This window comes from Leopardus geoffroyi, chromosome C3 (assembly GCF_018350155.1).
Source record: "Leopardus geoffroyi isolate Oge1 chromosome C3, O.geoffroyi_Oge1_pat1.0, whole genome shotgun sequence".
NCBI classification, from domain to species: domain Eukaryota; kingdom Metazoa; phylum Chordata; class Mammalia; order Carnivora; family Felidae; genus Leopardus; species Leopardus geoffroyi.
The window spans coordinates 527,405-542,041 of record NC_059338.1 but is presented as its reverse complement, the minus strand read 5'-3'; the positions used below and the strand labels follow the sequence as shown (position 1 = coordinate 542,041).

Below are 14,637 nucleotides of genomic sequence, written 5' to 3'. Positions count from 1 at the left end.
GGGCATGATCTCATGGTTCATGGGTTCGAGCCCCGCATGGGGCTCTGTGCTGACAGCTCAGAGCCTAGAGCCTGCTTCAGATTCTGTGTCTCCTTCTCTCTCTGCCCCTCCTCTGCTCACACTCTGTCTCTCTCTCTCTCTCTCAAAAATAAATAAACATTAAAAAAATTTTTTTAAAGGTATGCCCTTTCAAATTACTGAAATTTCCTTTTATTCCTAAGTTCCCATATCCTAGATGAATGAATGTTATATTTCAGTGTATATTTCCTGCAAACGTTAAGATGATTCCGTAATTTTGGGGCACCTGGGTGGCTTAGTCAGTTAAGCGTCCAACTTTGCAGGTCATGATCTCTGGGTCTGTGAGTTCGAGCCCCGCATCGGGCTGTGTGCTGACAGCTCAGAGCCTGGATCCTGCTTCGGATTCTGTGTCTCCCTCTCTCTCTGCCCCTCCCCTGCTCACACTCTGTCTCTATCTCACAAAAGTAAATGTTAAAAAAAAAGATGATTCTGTAATTTCTTTTTCTATTGTGAATTTCAGTAATTTTTTAAGTTTATTTATATTTAGAGAGAGAGAGAAAGAGCACACAAGTAGGGGAGGGGCAGACAAAAAGGGAGACTGAGAATCCCAGGCAGACTCCATGTTGTCAATGCGGAGACCAACTTGGGGCTTGAAGTCCTGAACTGGGATGTCATGATCTGAGCCAAAATCACGAGTCTGACGCTGAAATGAATGAGTGATCCAGGTGCTCCTGTTACTTTCTTTTCTATTTTTTGGAATAGTTTCAGAAGAATAGGTTTAAAAAAAATTTTTTTTAATGTTTATCTAAGAGAGGGAGAGGGAGAACGAATGGGGAGGGTCAGGTAGAGAAGGAGAGGGAGAGAATCCCAAGCAGGCTTCGCACTGCCAGCACAGAGCCTGGTGTGGGGCTCGAACTCACAAACTGTGAAATCATGACCTGAGCCAAAGCCAAGAGTCAGACACTTAACTAAGCCACTGAGGCACCCCCAGAAGAATAGGTATTAATTCTTCTTTAAGTTTTTGGTAGAATTCACCTCTGAATCCATCTGGCCCTGGACTTTTGTTTGTTGGCAGTTTTTTGATTACTGATTCAGTTTCATTGTTGGTAATCAGTGTGTGCAATGTTCCTATTTCTTCCTGTTTTAGTTTTGGTAGGTTATATGTTTCTAGGATTTAATCCATTTCTTCTAGGTTGTCCAATTTGTTGTCATCTAGTTATTCATAATATTCTCTTATAATTGTATCTCTGTGGTTTGGGTTGTTATTTCTTCTCTTTCATTTGTGATTTTATTTATTTGGGTCCTTCCACTTTTCTTTTGGATAAGTCTGACTAGAGGTTCATCATTTTTTTCCCCCAAAGAATCAGCTCCTGGTTTCATTGGTCTGTTCTCTTGTTTTTCAGTTTCTATATCATTTATTTTTGCTCTAATCTTTATTATTTCCTTCCTTTTGCTGGTTTTAGGTTTTGTTTGTTCTTTTTCTAGTTCCTTTAAGTGTAAGATTAGATTGTTTATTTGAGATTTTTCTTGCTTCTTGAGGTACGCCTGTATTGCTATAAACTTAGAACCACTCTTACATCCTAAAGGTTTCAAACCATTGTGGTTTATTTTCATTTGTTTTTGTGTACTTTTTTATTTCTTTTATTTCATGGTTGACCCATTCATTGTCTATTTAACCTTCACATATTTGTGGTCTTTCCAGATTTTTTCTTGTGGTTGACTTCTGGTTTCATAGCATTGTAGTCAGAAAAGATGCATATGACTTCAGTCTTTTTGAATTTGTTGATGCTTGTTTTGTGGCCTAATATGTGTGATCTGTTCTGGAGAATGTTCCACATACACTGTAAAAGGATGTATATTCTGCTGTTTGGGGATAGAATGCTCTGAATATATCTGTTAAATACATTTGGCCCAGTGTGTCATTCAAAGCCATTGTTTCCTTGTTGATTTTCTGTTTTGATGACCTGTCCATTGATGTGAGTGGTGTGTTAAAGGCCCATAATGTTATTGTATAGCAATTGTAATATCATTGTATATTGTATTGCATTTGATAATAGTCAATTAGTTCCTTTATGTTTTTTATTAATTGTTTTATGTGTTTGGGTTCTCTCATGTTGGATGCATAAATATTTACAATTGCTATATTTTCTTGTTGGATTGTCCCTTTTATTATTGCAAAGTGCTCATCTTTGCCTCTTGTTATGGTCTTTGTTTTAAAGTCTGTATTGTTACTTCAGCTTTCTTTTGACACCCATTTGCATGATAAATATTTATATTTATCTGTCCCTTCACTTTCAGTCTGCAGGTGTCTTTAGGTCTAGAACGAGTCCCTTGTTGGGATCCTGGCTGGCTCAGTCAATAGAGCATGCGACTCTTGATCTTGGGGTTGTAGGTTCAAGCCCCACATTGGATGTAGAGATTACTTAAAAATAAAATCTTAAATAAACAAAATGGGTCTCTTGTAGGAAGCATATAACTGGGTCTTTGTTGTTGTTGTTGTTGTTTTATCCATTCTGTGTCTTTTGATTGGAGCATTTAGTGCATTTACTTTCCAAGTCATTATTGGTAGTTATGTATTTATTGCCATTTGGTTACTTGTTTTCTGGTTGTTTCTGAAGATTTTCTCTGATCCTTGTCTTTCCCTCTTTCATCATATGCTGGTTTTCTTTAGTGATGTATTTGGATTTCTTTCCTTGCATTCTTTGCTTATTTATTAGTGGTTTCGATTTGTGGTTGCCATTAGGTTTGTATATAACCTCTTCTGCATAAAGCAGTCAATATTAAGCTGATGGCTGTTTAACTTTGAACCCATTCTTTCTCTTCTCCTCCCCATGTTTATGTATATGTTGTCATATTTTAGATCCTTTTATTTTGTGAGTTTCTTGAGTGACTTTTTACAGAAATATTCATTTTTACTTCTTTTGTATGTTCTACTTCACATACTCTCACTAATGGTCTTCCCTTTCTATTCATAGAGTCCTTTTTAGGTTTCTTGTAGGGCTGGTTTAGTAGTCATGAACTTCTTTAGGTTTTACTTGTCTGGCAAACTCTCTCTCTCTGCTTCTATTCTGACTGAGAGTCTTGCTGGATAGAGTATTCTTGGCTGCAGGTTTTTCTCATGTAGCACGTTGGTCATGCTACTCCCTTCTGGCTTGGGAAAAATCTATTGATAGCTTTATGGGTTTCTCTTGTATGTAACTGTCTTCTTTTGTCTTGCTGCTTTTAAGATTTTTTCTTTTTTTTAATACTTTTTTTTTTAATGTTTTTGTTTTTGAGAGAGAGAGAGAGGGAAAAGAGCACGAGTGGGGAGGAGCAGAGAGAGAGAGGAGAACAGAGGATCCAAAGCAGGCTCTGGGCTGACAGCAGAGAGCCCAACATGGGGCTTAAACCCACAAACCATGAGATCATGACCTGAACCAAAGTCAGACACTCAACTGGCTGAGCCACCCAGGTGCCCCTTTAATAATTTTTTTATTTTTATTTTTTATTTTTTATTTATTTTTAAATTTTTTTTTCAACGTTTTATTTATTTTTGGGACAGAGAGAGACAAAGCATGAACAGGGGAGGGGCAGAGAGAGAGAGGGAGACACAGAATCGGAAACAGGCTCCAGGCTCTGAGCCATCAGCCCAGAGCCCGACGCGGGGCTCGAACTCACGGACCGCGAGATCGTGACCTGGCTGAAGTCGGACACTTAACCGACTGCGCCACCCAGGTGCCCCAATAATTTTTTTAATGTTTATTTATTTTGAGACAGATAGAGTGTGTGAAAGTAGGGAAGGGGTAGAGAGAGAGAGAAAAAAAAAAAATCTTAAGCCTGCTCTGTGCTGTCAGCACAGAGTCAGACATGGGGCCTGATCTCATCACCCATGGGATCATGACCTGAGCTGAAATCAAGAGTCAGACCCTTAACCGCCTGAGCTACTCAAGCGCCCCTAAGATTTTTTCCTTACCACTCTATTCTGCCATTTTAATTACAATATGTCTTGGTGTGGATCTGCTTTTGTTGGAGGTTCTCTGTGCCTCCTGGATCTGGATATCTGTTTCCTTCCCCAGATGAGGGAAATTTTTAGCTATTATCTCTTCAAAGGAATTCTCTGGCCCCTTTTCTCTCTCTTCTTCTTCTGAGATTCCTATAATACAAATGTTTTTACATTTGATGGAGTTACCGAGTTCCCTAAGTCTCTTCTTGTTTTATGTAATTCTTTTCTTTCTCCCGTTTGTTCAGCTTCATTGGTTTCCATGACTCTGTCTTGTAGGTCACTGATTCGTTCCTCTGCTTCCTCCGGCCTGCTGTTCATTCCATCAAGCATGTTTCTCGTTTTATTTATTGAGTCCTTTATCTCTGCTATGTTATTCCTTATCTCTGTGCTAATGGTCTCACTGGTGTCCTCCACTCTTTTCTCAAGTCCAGCGAGTATCTTTATGGTCATTACTTTATTTTTCTTTATGTATGTTATGTATGTTTATATTCGAGAGAGAGAGAGATGGAGTGCAAGCAGAGAAGGGGCAGAGAGAAAGAGGGAGACCGAATCCAAAGCAGGCTTCAGGCTCTGAGCTATCAGCACAGAGTCTGATACAGTGCTTGAACTCACCAACCCTGAGATCCTGACCTGAGCCGAAGTCGGACGCTTAACCACTTGAGCTACCCAGGCGCCCCTATGATCATGACTTTAAATTCTCCATCAGGCTTGTTCCTTCTGTCTGTTTCACTTAGATCTCTGACTGTGGTCTTGTCCTGTTCTTTCACTGGACAGATTCCTCTGTCTTCTCATTTGGTCTAAGTCTCTGTGCCTGTTTCTGTGTACTAAGAAAGTCAGCTACGTCTCCTGCTGTCGAAGGTAATGGCCTTATGAAAAAGAGGTCCTGTAGTGCCCTGCTTCATAGTGTCCCCTGGTGCCCAGGGCCTGGCGCTTCCGGGAGTATCTCCAGTGTGTGCTGCCTGCGTGTACTCTGCTGTCGTGTCCTGGCTGCTTTACCTTTGAAGCCAGTCGTGTGCAGAGGCTCTCTTTGCCTGTTGTGGGCAGTGTTTGGTCCCTGGCCTGAAGGTGGCAACTTTTAAGTGGATGTGCTCTGGTCCGCTTATGAGATGAAACCTGTTGCCGCCACCACCAGAACCCAGGCCTTGCAGAACTCCTGGGTTGAAAGACGTGGTGTGGGCAGGAGTTTGGACCGCTCTTCTGGGGTTGGGAGCTTGCTGTGCTGGGAGTGGGGCGCGCGTAAGTGGCAGCGGTGGTTCCTCTGGAGTGCCAGGGGGCGGGGCTTGGTGTAAGCAAGTTAGGTAGCGAGTGTGGGCACTGCACCGGTTCCCACAGGTGCCCTGTACTTACCCTGAGAGGCAGGGGAGGGAAACGGTGCCTGCTAGTGCCTTTGTTTCTGGAAGGGTCTCTCTGTGAATGCCGCCTCTCTGGGATGCAGTTGGAGAAGAGCAGATAACCTCCCCACTGTGTGTCCCAGATGCTCTTCAGATCTCTTTTTCCATGCTGTGTGTCTGCAAGCTGTTTGCTCTGCTTTCTGTCCAGGAGCTGCTCAATGCCCCTTCCCCCCAACTCCCAACACTCTCCCCTCCCATGCCCATCGACCTTTAAAACTCCAGGCCTTAAGCCCCAGGTTGCAAGTACTCGAAATTCAGCCCCTCTCACCTTCTGCTTTCCCAGCCAATTGCTATGGGGAATCATTGTCTCCCTGTACTTCCCTGTACGCTAGTCTGTCTCTCACCCTTCTCCGTGGCTTACTGTGGCTCCCTCCCCACCACAGTGGCCACAATCTATTTCCCTCCCAAACCATGTCTTCCTATTTTCTTCAGCATGGCTTCTTTTCCACCCCTAGTTATGGAGTTTGTTCTGCTAGTCTTTGGGTCGGTTTTTGGGGGGTATTTAGGAGGATCTGGTAGTTATATTCATGGGAATATATCCTAGGTATATTCATGGGACGAGGTGAGCCTAGGGTCCTCCTAGGTTGGGGTCTGCCACTACTCTTCCCTAGCCCCCAGAACACCCATATCTTATAGCAGAATGAGTTCTCTTAAACTGAGAGACTTATTTTCAGTTTATGATCCAGCTACTTTAAAGACTGAGGAGAAAATTCAGGGCCGTTATCACAGATGTGAGAATGTTAATAAATATTTCAGGGGTGCCTGGGTGGCTTGGTTAAGCATCCAACTTTGGCTCAGGTCATGATTTCACAGCTCATGGGTTTGAGCCCCATGTCGGTCTCTGTGTTGACAGCTCAGAACCTGGAACCTGCTTCAGATTCTGTGTCTCTCTCTGTCTATGCCCCTTCCCTGCATCACACACTGTCTCCCTCTGTCCTAAAAATAAGTAAACATTAGCAAAAAATAAAATAATAAATATTTCATATTTCAGGGCTTCTTTAAAAACCAGATAGATAAAAAAAATTGATTGATTGATTTTTGCCTTTGTAGGGAAAATGCCAAGATAGTTGAGTGGGGGCAGTTGTTTTATCTCTATACATTCCCCCCAATCTTGCTGTTTCTTTAATGATGAAACGACTGTCTTAACTCTAGCACCTTTAATGTTCCTTTTATTCTGAGTCGCTTGGAATATCCCTTTGTCTTCATAGTTTACATATTTAACTGATGGTTGTTCAAGGGTCTTTCTTTCTGAAACTATGGTATCTCTTCTTCTGTTGATAAAACTTTGTTATGTCAGGAAATTTTAACAATTTTCCCAGATGGTGATACTTATTTTAACTCTGATAAAAGCCCTTTCGTTATTATTGGAGTATAGAAGCTGTGGTTTTTCAATGAATAGGAATATTTATTTACTTCTTTTATAGAAAGAAACTGGTTGAGTAATTCATTAGCACACCATTTTGCTGATGTTTTGCAAATAAATGAATGTGGATTGTAAAAAAGTCCTTATATAATCTGTTTTGCACCCTTTTCCCTATAGAATAAAAATATTCAGCTTATAAAATTTCCAATTGTACATCAGCAAGAAGTGAAGATTTATTTTCCTATCAAGCTTACACCCAACTTTCTGGCATTTCCTCATCATCCTATGGGAATATTATATCGTTATAAACTACAGGTATGGTGTTCTATAATACGAAAAAATTTACAAAGAGATAATTCAGTTTCTCTGATAGCTTAATTTATTGAAATTTGGTTAATGTTTAAAAATTTTCCCCCTAATCCTAGTAACATAACCCAGTTTCTGGTGACAACCAAGTTGTGGTTGAATACTATCATCTTGATAAGACATGCTGTACATTCTGTCTCTCTTCCACATATTCATTACTTGTGACTTTTGTAAAGTTTTGTCAGGCTCCCTTGTGCCCTTTTTGACATTTTGTGAGAGTGCCATTACATAAGCTCCCTTTGGTATTTCCCTACCCAAGTGCCTGCTTTCCTATAGCATCATACCTTCTTAGCATGTCCAGAAATAATTTCTTCTTTTTTTTTCTTTTGATGTTTATTTACTTTTGAGAGAGAGAGGATGAGCAGGGAGGAAGGCAGAGAGAGAGGGAGACACAGAATCTGCAGCAGGCTGCAGTCTCTGAGCTGTGAGCACAGACCCTGATGCGGGGCTCAAATTCACGAACCACAAGATCATGACCTGAGCTGAAGGCAGACGCTTAACCGACTGAGCCACATAGGCGCCCCCAGAAATAATTTGTTATATAGTTTTATTATTTCTTAAACTTTATTTCACTGGATTTTACTTCTTTGCTTAAATTTCATTTTCCTCCATTGGCAGTTAAATATAAATAGGGTTGTTATTTTTTCACAGGTAGAGGGTGGCAGTGGCAACTTCACTTGGACCTCTTCTAATGAAACAGTGGCTGTGGTGACCACCAAAGGAGTAGTGACTGCAGGCCAGGTCAGGGGGAACAGTACTGTTTTGGCCCGAGATGTACAAAATCCCTTTCGATATGGAGAAATTAAGGTAAATAACTCTCCAAAGATCCTTATTATCACCCCTGAGACACTGCTGGCTAAATTTAAGTACAGAACAAATAAAAATAATAAATTTAAGTACAGAACATGTTTTTTTTTTTTAATGTTTATTTATTTTTGAGAGAGAGAGAGAGAGAGAGAGACAGAGAGAGAGAGAGAGACAGAGCACAAGCAGAGGAGGGGCAGAGAGAGAGGGAGACGCAGAATCCGAAGCAAGTTCCAGGCTCGAACCCACGAACCATGGGATCATGACATGAACTGAAGTCGGATGCTTAACCGACTAAGCCACCCATGTGCCCCAAGTACAGAACATGTTTAAAAATCTTTCTACTCCAGGGGCGCCTGGGTGGCGCAGTCGGTTAAGCGACCGACTTCAGCCAGGTCACGATCTCGCGGTCCGGGAGTTCGAGCCCCGCGTCAGGCTCTGGGCTGATGGCTCAGAGCCTGGAGCCTGTTTCCGATTCTGTGTCTCCCTCTCTCTCTGCCCCTCCCCCGTTCATGCTCTGTCTCTCTCTGTCCCAAAAATAAATAAACGTTGAAAAAAAAAAATTAAAAAAAAAAAAAAAATCTTTCTACTCCAAATTGGGTATTTGAAAATGAGGCTCAAATTCAGTATGAAAGTACATATTCCTTAAATATTTCTGGACCTTGGTTGAATCCTGCTTCACTTCACAGCCAGTTACTGAATGGGTATTCTTGTTTCCTTATCTCTCAAGTGGAGATAATGATAGTATCTACTTCAGTGGGTTATTGTCAGAATTAAATGAGGTAAGGTTTATTTCAATGCTTGGAATATATTCAATAATTAGTTATCTATTTTTGTTACTGTATTTTGTTATTATCACATGACCTTCGTAATAACTTTATTTTTAGTCTCATATTGCTTGTCTTGATTAAAAACTTCTTTTTACTATATAATCGCATTCTTGTTTTTCCTCCACTTTTGATATATGTTAACGTGTGTTGTCCCCTGAAACACTTAGCGTTTTCTTATCGTTCGGTGAACGTTTACTAAGTACTCTTAAGGCACTTAACTCCATACTAGATATCATAGGACATTCAAAGCAACATAACATATCATCCCTGCTTTAAAGAATCTAAATTCGGGGCGCCTGGTTGGCGCAGTCGGTTAAGCGTCCGACTTCAGCCAGGTCACGATCTCGCGGTCCGTGAGTTCGAGCCCCGCGTCGGGCTCTGGGCTGATGGCTCAGAGCCTGGAGCCTGTTTCTGATTCTGTGTCTCCCTCTCTCTCTGCCCCTCCCCCGTTCATGCTCTGTCTCTCTCTGTCCCAAAAATAAATAAACGTTGAAAAAAAAATTTTAAATAAATAAATAAAGAATCTAAATTCTATTTGGGAGATCTATTCACATGAATTTAAATAACATTTTAAGGGAATGATGTGAGTTATTTTAAAGCAGTATGTGATTGAGAGCTACTTGAATTGTGTAGTAAAAGTATTATTAACATATAAAAGAAAAATCCTTGTAGATTTGACTACTTAGAGACTGTCATGAAGAGATGAGAATTTGAACAAGACTTTGAAAGATAGAGCCAAACTAAGGCCTAAGGATCAAACTCAACCTGCTGCTTTTTTGATAAAGTTTTATCAGAACACAGCCACCCTCATTCATTTATGTATTGCTACTTTCAAGCCACAACTAGAGAGTTGGGGGTTGTCTCAGAAACTGTGTGCCCCCCCTCCACAAGCCTAAAATGTTTGCTGTCTAGCTTATTCCAGAAAACTTTTGCTGATTCCCACGGTAGACAGTGGAGAGCCATCCCAGGTTTTTAAGGTCAATAATATGGTAGAGCTTGTGTTTAGAAAGTACCTGATTTTTTTTTTGTCGGTCACAAGTATAATATTAAAAAAAAAAAAAAAAGGAATGGAAGATATTTGCCAGTGCTATGTACTAGTAGATTAGAATTGATCGAAGGGAGAAATGAAGGAAAAGTGTCCAGTTAAGCCTGACTTAGTAGTATGGTATGGTGAATAGAGAAAAGGGGGAAAATGAAGTGTTATTTTGCAGGTAGACTTAGTCAGATTTGATGCCCAATGGAGTGGGGAAGACTGAAAGATTTAAAGACAGGGGTTTCTGCAGCTTTGGCAGCTGGATGAATATAAAATGCAAGAAAAGGAAAAAGGAAAAGAGGAAGATGATGAATTCAGTTTTGAATACATTTAGTGTGATTCACCTGCGAAGCATCTGGGTGAATATTATTGATAATAGGGTTCTGAAGTACAACTGAAAGATTAGGACTAGAAGTAAACATTTGGAATTATCAGCATATGGTTGGCCATTGAAGTTTTGGAACTGGGTAAGGTTTCCGAGGAAGAACGTATAGGCAGAAGAGAAGGTGAACTCTAAGTAATATGTGTCATTTTAAGGGATGTAGGCAGAACAAGATGAACTAGCAGAAGGAGCAAGGAAAGTGACAGAAAAAATAGTCCCTTTGGGCTACCATAACAAAATACCACAGACTGGGTGGTGTATAAACAACAGAAATTTATTTCTCACAGTTTGGAGCCTGAGAAGTCCAAAATCACGGCACCAGCAGATTTGGTGTCTGGTGAGGGAAAATTCCAGATTCATAGGAGGCTGTCTTTTTTGCTGTAACCTCACATGGCAGAAGGGCTAGGGAGTTCTGTGGGGTCTCTTTTATAAAGGCACTAATTTAATTTCATTCATGACCTGATCACCTCCCAAAGTCCTCACCTCCTAATACCATCACTTTGGGGAATTAGGATTTCAACATAGGAATTTGAGGGGAGGGGGAGACACAAACATTTAATCTATAGCATTTAATCTGTAGCAAAGACAAAAGATATTTTTTAAAAGATACTGAGAAGAGGAAGTGCTTTATATCTGAGATTAGCAAAGTTTTTCTGTAAAGGGCCAGACAGTAAATATGTTAGCATTTGTAAACCACGTATATATACTCTCATATTCTTCTTTGTTGTTGTTTGTTTTAAAACCTTTCAAGGATGTGAAAACCATTCTTCGCTTACAAAAACTAAGAAAATTGGGCACTGGCCATCATTTGCCAGATTCTTGCTGTATGGTGTTAGATGCTTTAGAGAAATCAGTTGATGAAGGAATGAAATGAGTGACATGATTAACACTCCCTCCCCAGCACACAGTATATGATACATATTTTTGTACACAAAACATACATATGTGTTTACGTATGTGTGTATTTAAATACTTAAGGAACGCTTTCTTTTCTTCTTAGACTTTCCTGACATAACTTTCTTGAAAGATTAATTTTTTCCCTCTAGATATATGTCCTGAAACTGAACAAAATGGAACTGTTACCATTTCATGCTGATGTGGAGATTGGCCAGATTATAGAAATCCCCATTGCAATGTATCATGTAAATAAGGAGACCAAAGAAGTCATCGTGTTCACAGACTGCTCTCATTTATTGTTGCATCTGAACATGGATAAGCAAGGGGTCTTTACTCTTCTCAAGGAAGGTAAGAGTAAGCCTTTTATTTTCTCCTTTCTTTGTCTTTGAATGAAAGGACCAATCATCAATTCAGAAACTACAAACTATAGTATAAATTCACATATTACCTTTCTTTGTAGTACTTTTATTTATTCCATCAACTGCCTTGTTATGATGTAATTTAAAAACAAAGGCACAGAAATTGAATAGCATTTTCAGAGTCCTTGTAGCTATTCCTTCAATTCCTATGAAGATCTTTCTAATCTCAAGCTTCCTCTTTCTTTAATATATGTATCATACATCTTTCTAAGATAGATGTAGTGACATTATTAAATTTATTCAAAAAAAGAAAGTATCTTTTTCTTTCTTTTTTTTTTTTTTTAATGTTTGTTTATTTTTGAGAGTGGAGGAAAGGCCAGAGATGGGGGGACAGAAGATCCAAAGTGGGCTCCGTGTTGTCAGCGGGTTTTGAATCATGAATGGTGACATCATGGCCTGAGCTGAAGTTGGACGCTTAACTGATGGAGGCCCTCAAGGCACCCCAAGAAAATATCTTTTTTTCATTTTTGAGAGACAGAGAGCATGACGGAGGGAGAGGCAGAGAGAGAGGGAGATACAGAATCCGAGGCAGGCTCCAGGCCCCAAGCTGTCAGCACAGAGCCCGATCTGGGGCTTGAACTCACGAACCATGAGATCATGACCCGAGCAGAAGTTGAACGCTTAACTGACTGAGCCACCCAGGTGCCCTGAAAATATCTTTTTCTAATGAAAAGAGAATATGAAAAGAGAATATGAAGAAGCTATCCATAAAGACCAACATCATTTTCTCTTACCAAACATTATGTGTGATCCTGATTACTATTGTCTTTTAATCAGTAATAACAGTGGGTAGCATCCAACATTTACTTAGCTATTTGCTATTTGCTAGGCTCTGTTCTGAATACTTTTCATATATTAGCTCATTTAATTCTCACAGTACATCTATAATTTGGACTTCTCCCTTGCCAAGTGTACTATATAATATCTCTTTCGGAATACCTGGGTAGCTCAGTAGGTTAAGCATCTGACTCTTCATTTCAGCTCAGGTCATGAGCTCACGGTTTGTGGGTTCGAGCCCCGCCTCGGGCTCTGGGCTGACAGCGCGGAGCCTGCTTGGGATTCTCATCTCCCTCTCTCTCTGCCCCTCCCTCACTTGTGAGTACTCTCTCTCTCTCCTGTGTCTCTCAAATAAACAAACATTTAAAAAAATAATGTCTCTTTCCTCTTCTCTGTTCTCAAGGTGTGTCTCCTAATTTTTAGGCCCTCACTATCTCTCACCTAGAATATAACAACATCCTCCTAATGCTGCTTGCCTTTGATAATCCATGGCCACCACATGGAGTTTCATGAAACTCACTTTCATTACTTTTCCTGCTCAAAAATCGAGAGGCTTCTCACTGCTGGTGGAATAGAGCTGAAATCCTTAAAGTTTGTGCTCAAGGCCTCTACAAGAAAACCCAGTGTGCCTTTTATAACTTCATATTTTGGCTTCATATATGTCTCTAGCCACACAAACTGCTTAAGTGAAAATTTCCCGTATAGCCACCCTTCACGTACTCCTGTGTATCTCATTTGTATTTCTATCTTTGCTCATTCATCACTTGAGATACATCTTATACATGTCTAAATCTTCCTTTATCTCTCCAACTAGAAGTAATCTTTCTGTTTTCTAGACTTCCATGTTTATCATTTTCTTTTTTTAACTTTTATTTTAGAGACAGAGCATGAGCAGGGGAGAGGGGCAGAAGGAGAGAGAGAGTGAATCTCAGGCTCCAGGCCCAGCGCAGTGCAGAACCCAACCCGGGACAAGATCTTATGAACCATGAAATCATGACCCGAGCCAAAATCAGGAGTTGGACGCTTAACTGACTGAGCCACTTAGGCGCCCATGCTTATAATTTTCTATTAATACTTTAATTTATGTAAATGTTCACTTTCCCGTTCTAAACTATAAATGCCTTTGCTGATATATATGTTATGTTCCTCACTGAACATAAATTGTGTCTTACCTGATACATGTTAATAAAAGGAACAGATTTTTATATAGATTTGATATAAACATTTGGGGCCTAGTAGTGTATGAGATCAAGATGTTTTTTAATGTATTAAAATTCTTATATTTCTATAGACTGATCCCCATTGAGAACTGACTGCTTATTACCCTAATGAAGTCATGTTTTTTTGATTTGCAGGTATTCAAAGACCTGGACCAACGCACTGTTCTAGTACACATATAGCAGCCAAATCTCTAGGCCATACTCTGGTAACAGTGAGTGTGACGGAGTATGAAGAGTATTTGGAGAGCAGTGCCACGTTTGCTGCTTATGAACCCCTAAAGGTGAGGCATTTCATGGTAAGGAACTGGCATATCTTTTCATGGAACCCACTGTGTCCACTTAGAGTCTTGCCAGCTGTCTGTGATTTCTGTGAAAGATCAGTTATATTTGTGTTCTCTTTATTTACCACTCCTTCACTCTTAGCTCTACAGTTCTGTCATCAAGCCTGAGTATCAGGGAGTGTACTCCCTCATGTGTCTGCCACAGGAATATCTTCAAGCTCTATCAGCAAGTTGTAGATCTTTTCATTTCTTTCTTCTTTTTTATTGAGGTATAAAATATGTATAGTAAATTACATTAAGTACACTGATCTTAAGGTACTATTTGAATTTTTACATGTGCATATATACCTGTAAACATGACTCTGAACAAGATATTGAATATTAGTATGGTCTCTTTTAAAGAACTCTGAAAGAAAACTTGATTCTAGAGAGGGAGGTCGTCATCTTTTACCCTTTATACTTCAAGATTTTCAACAGAACAGTCATTATGGAGGGCCCTAAGGACTGGCCCGTTATAACTGGGACACTACGGCAGGTGGCAGTTCAAAACAAATGTAGAGCCTGGGATGCTTTCATAGTGGATCCCTTCAAGAACTACAACTGATGTCTAAAAGTTCTTGCTAATAGATACACATCCCGACTCAGTGACTCTTGGGACAAGGAGACACTCAATGGGGGGGAATTAACACTAATGAAAGAAGCAAGGTAAGTTGTTAATTGTAATTTTGCATTTTAAGTTGGGCTTATTGCACATTATGCAGCATAAGTATTAAACATATGGTTCAGACATATTTATTTGTTCTCAGTGGATGAATCTTCCTACTTGCTTAATTAAATGAAAGTACTTGGCTGTGGTTCATTGTCATTTCATTAG

General features: G+C 40.0%; 1 protein-coding gene across 14 annotated transcripts in view; it reads left to right on the top strand.

The window, feature by feature from the left end:
- NUP210L (nucleoporin 210 like) overlaps positions 1 to 14,637 on the top strand; it is an 84,518-nt gene that overhangs the window by 25,451 nt on the left and 44,430 nt on the right. For 13 of the 14 annotated variants that reach the window (XM_045455907.1, XM_045455902.1, XM_045455899.1 and 10 more), the window contains 4 exons: positions 6,932 to 7,069; positions 7,772 to 7,927; positions 11,216 to 11,414; positions 13,618 to 13,763. In XM_045455907.1, coding sequence (XP_045311863.1) covers positions 6,932 to 7,069; positions 7,772 to 7,927; positions 11,216 to 11,414; positions 13,618 to 13,763 — 639 coding nt within the window. The remainder of the gene's footprint in view (positions 1 to 6,931; positions 7,070 to 7,771; positions 7,928 to 11,215; positions 11,415 to 13,617; positions 13,764 to 14,637) is intronic. The other variant, XM_045455903.1, reaches the window with a different exon arrangement.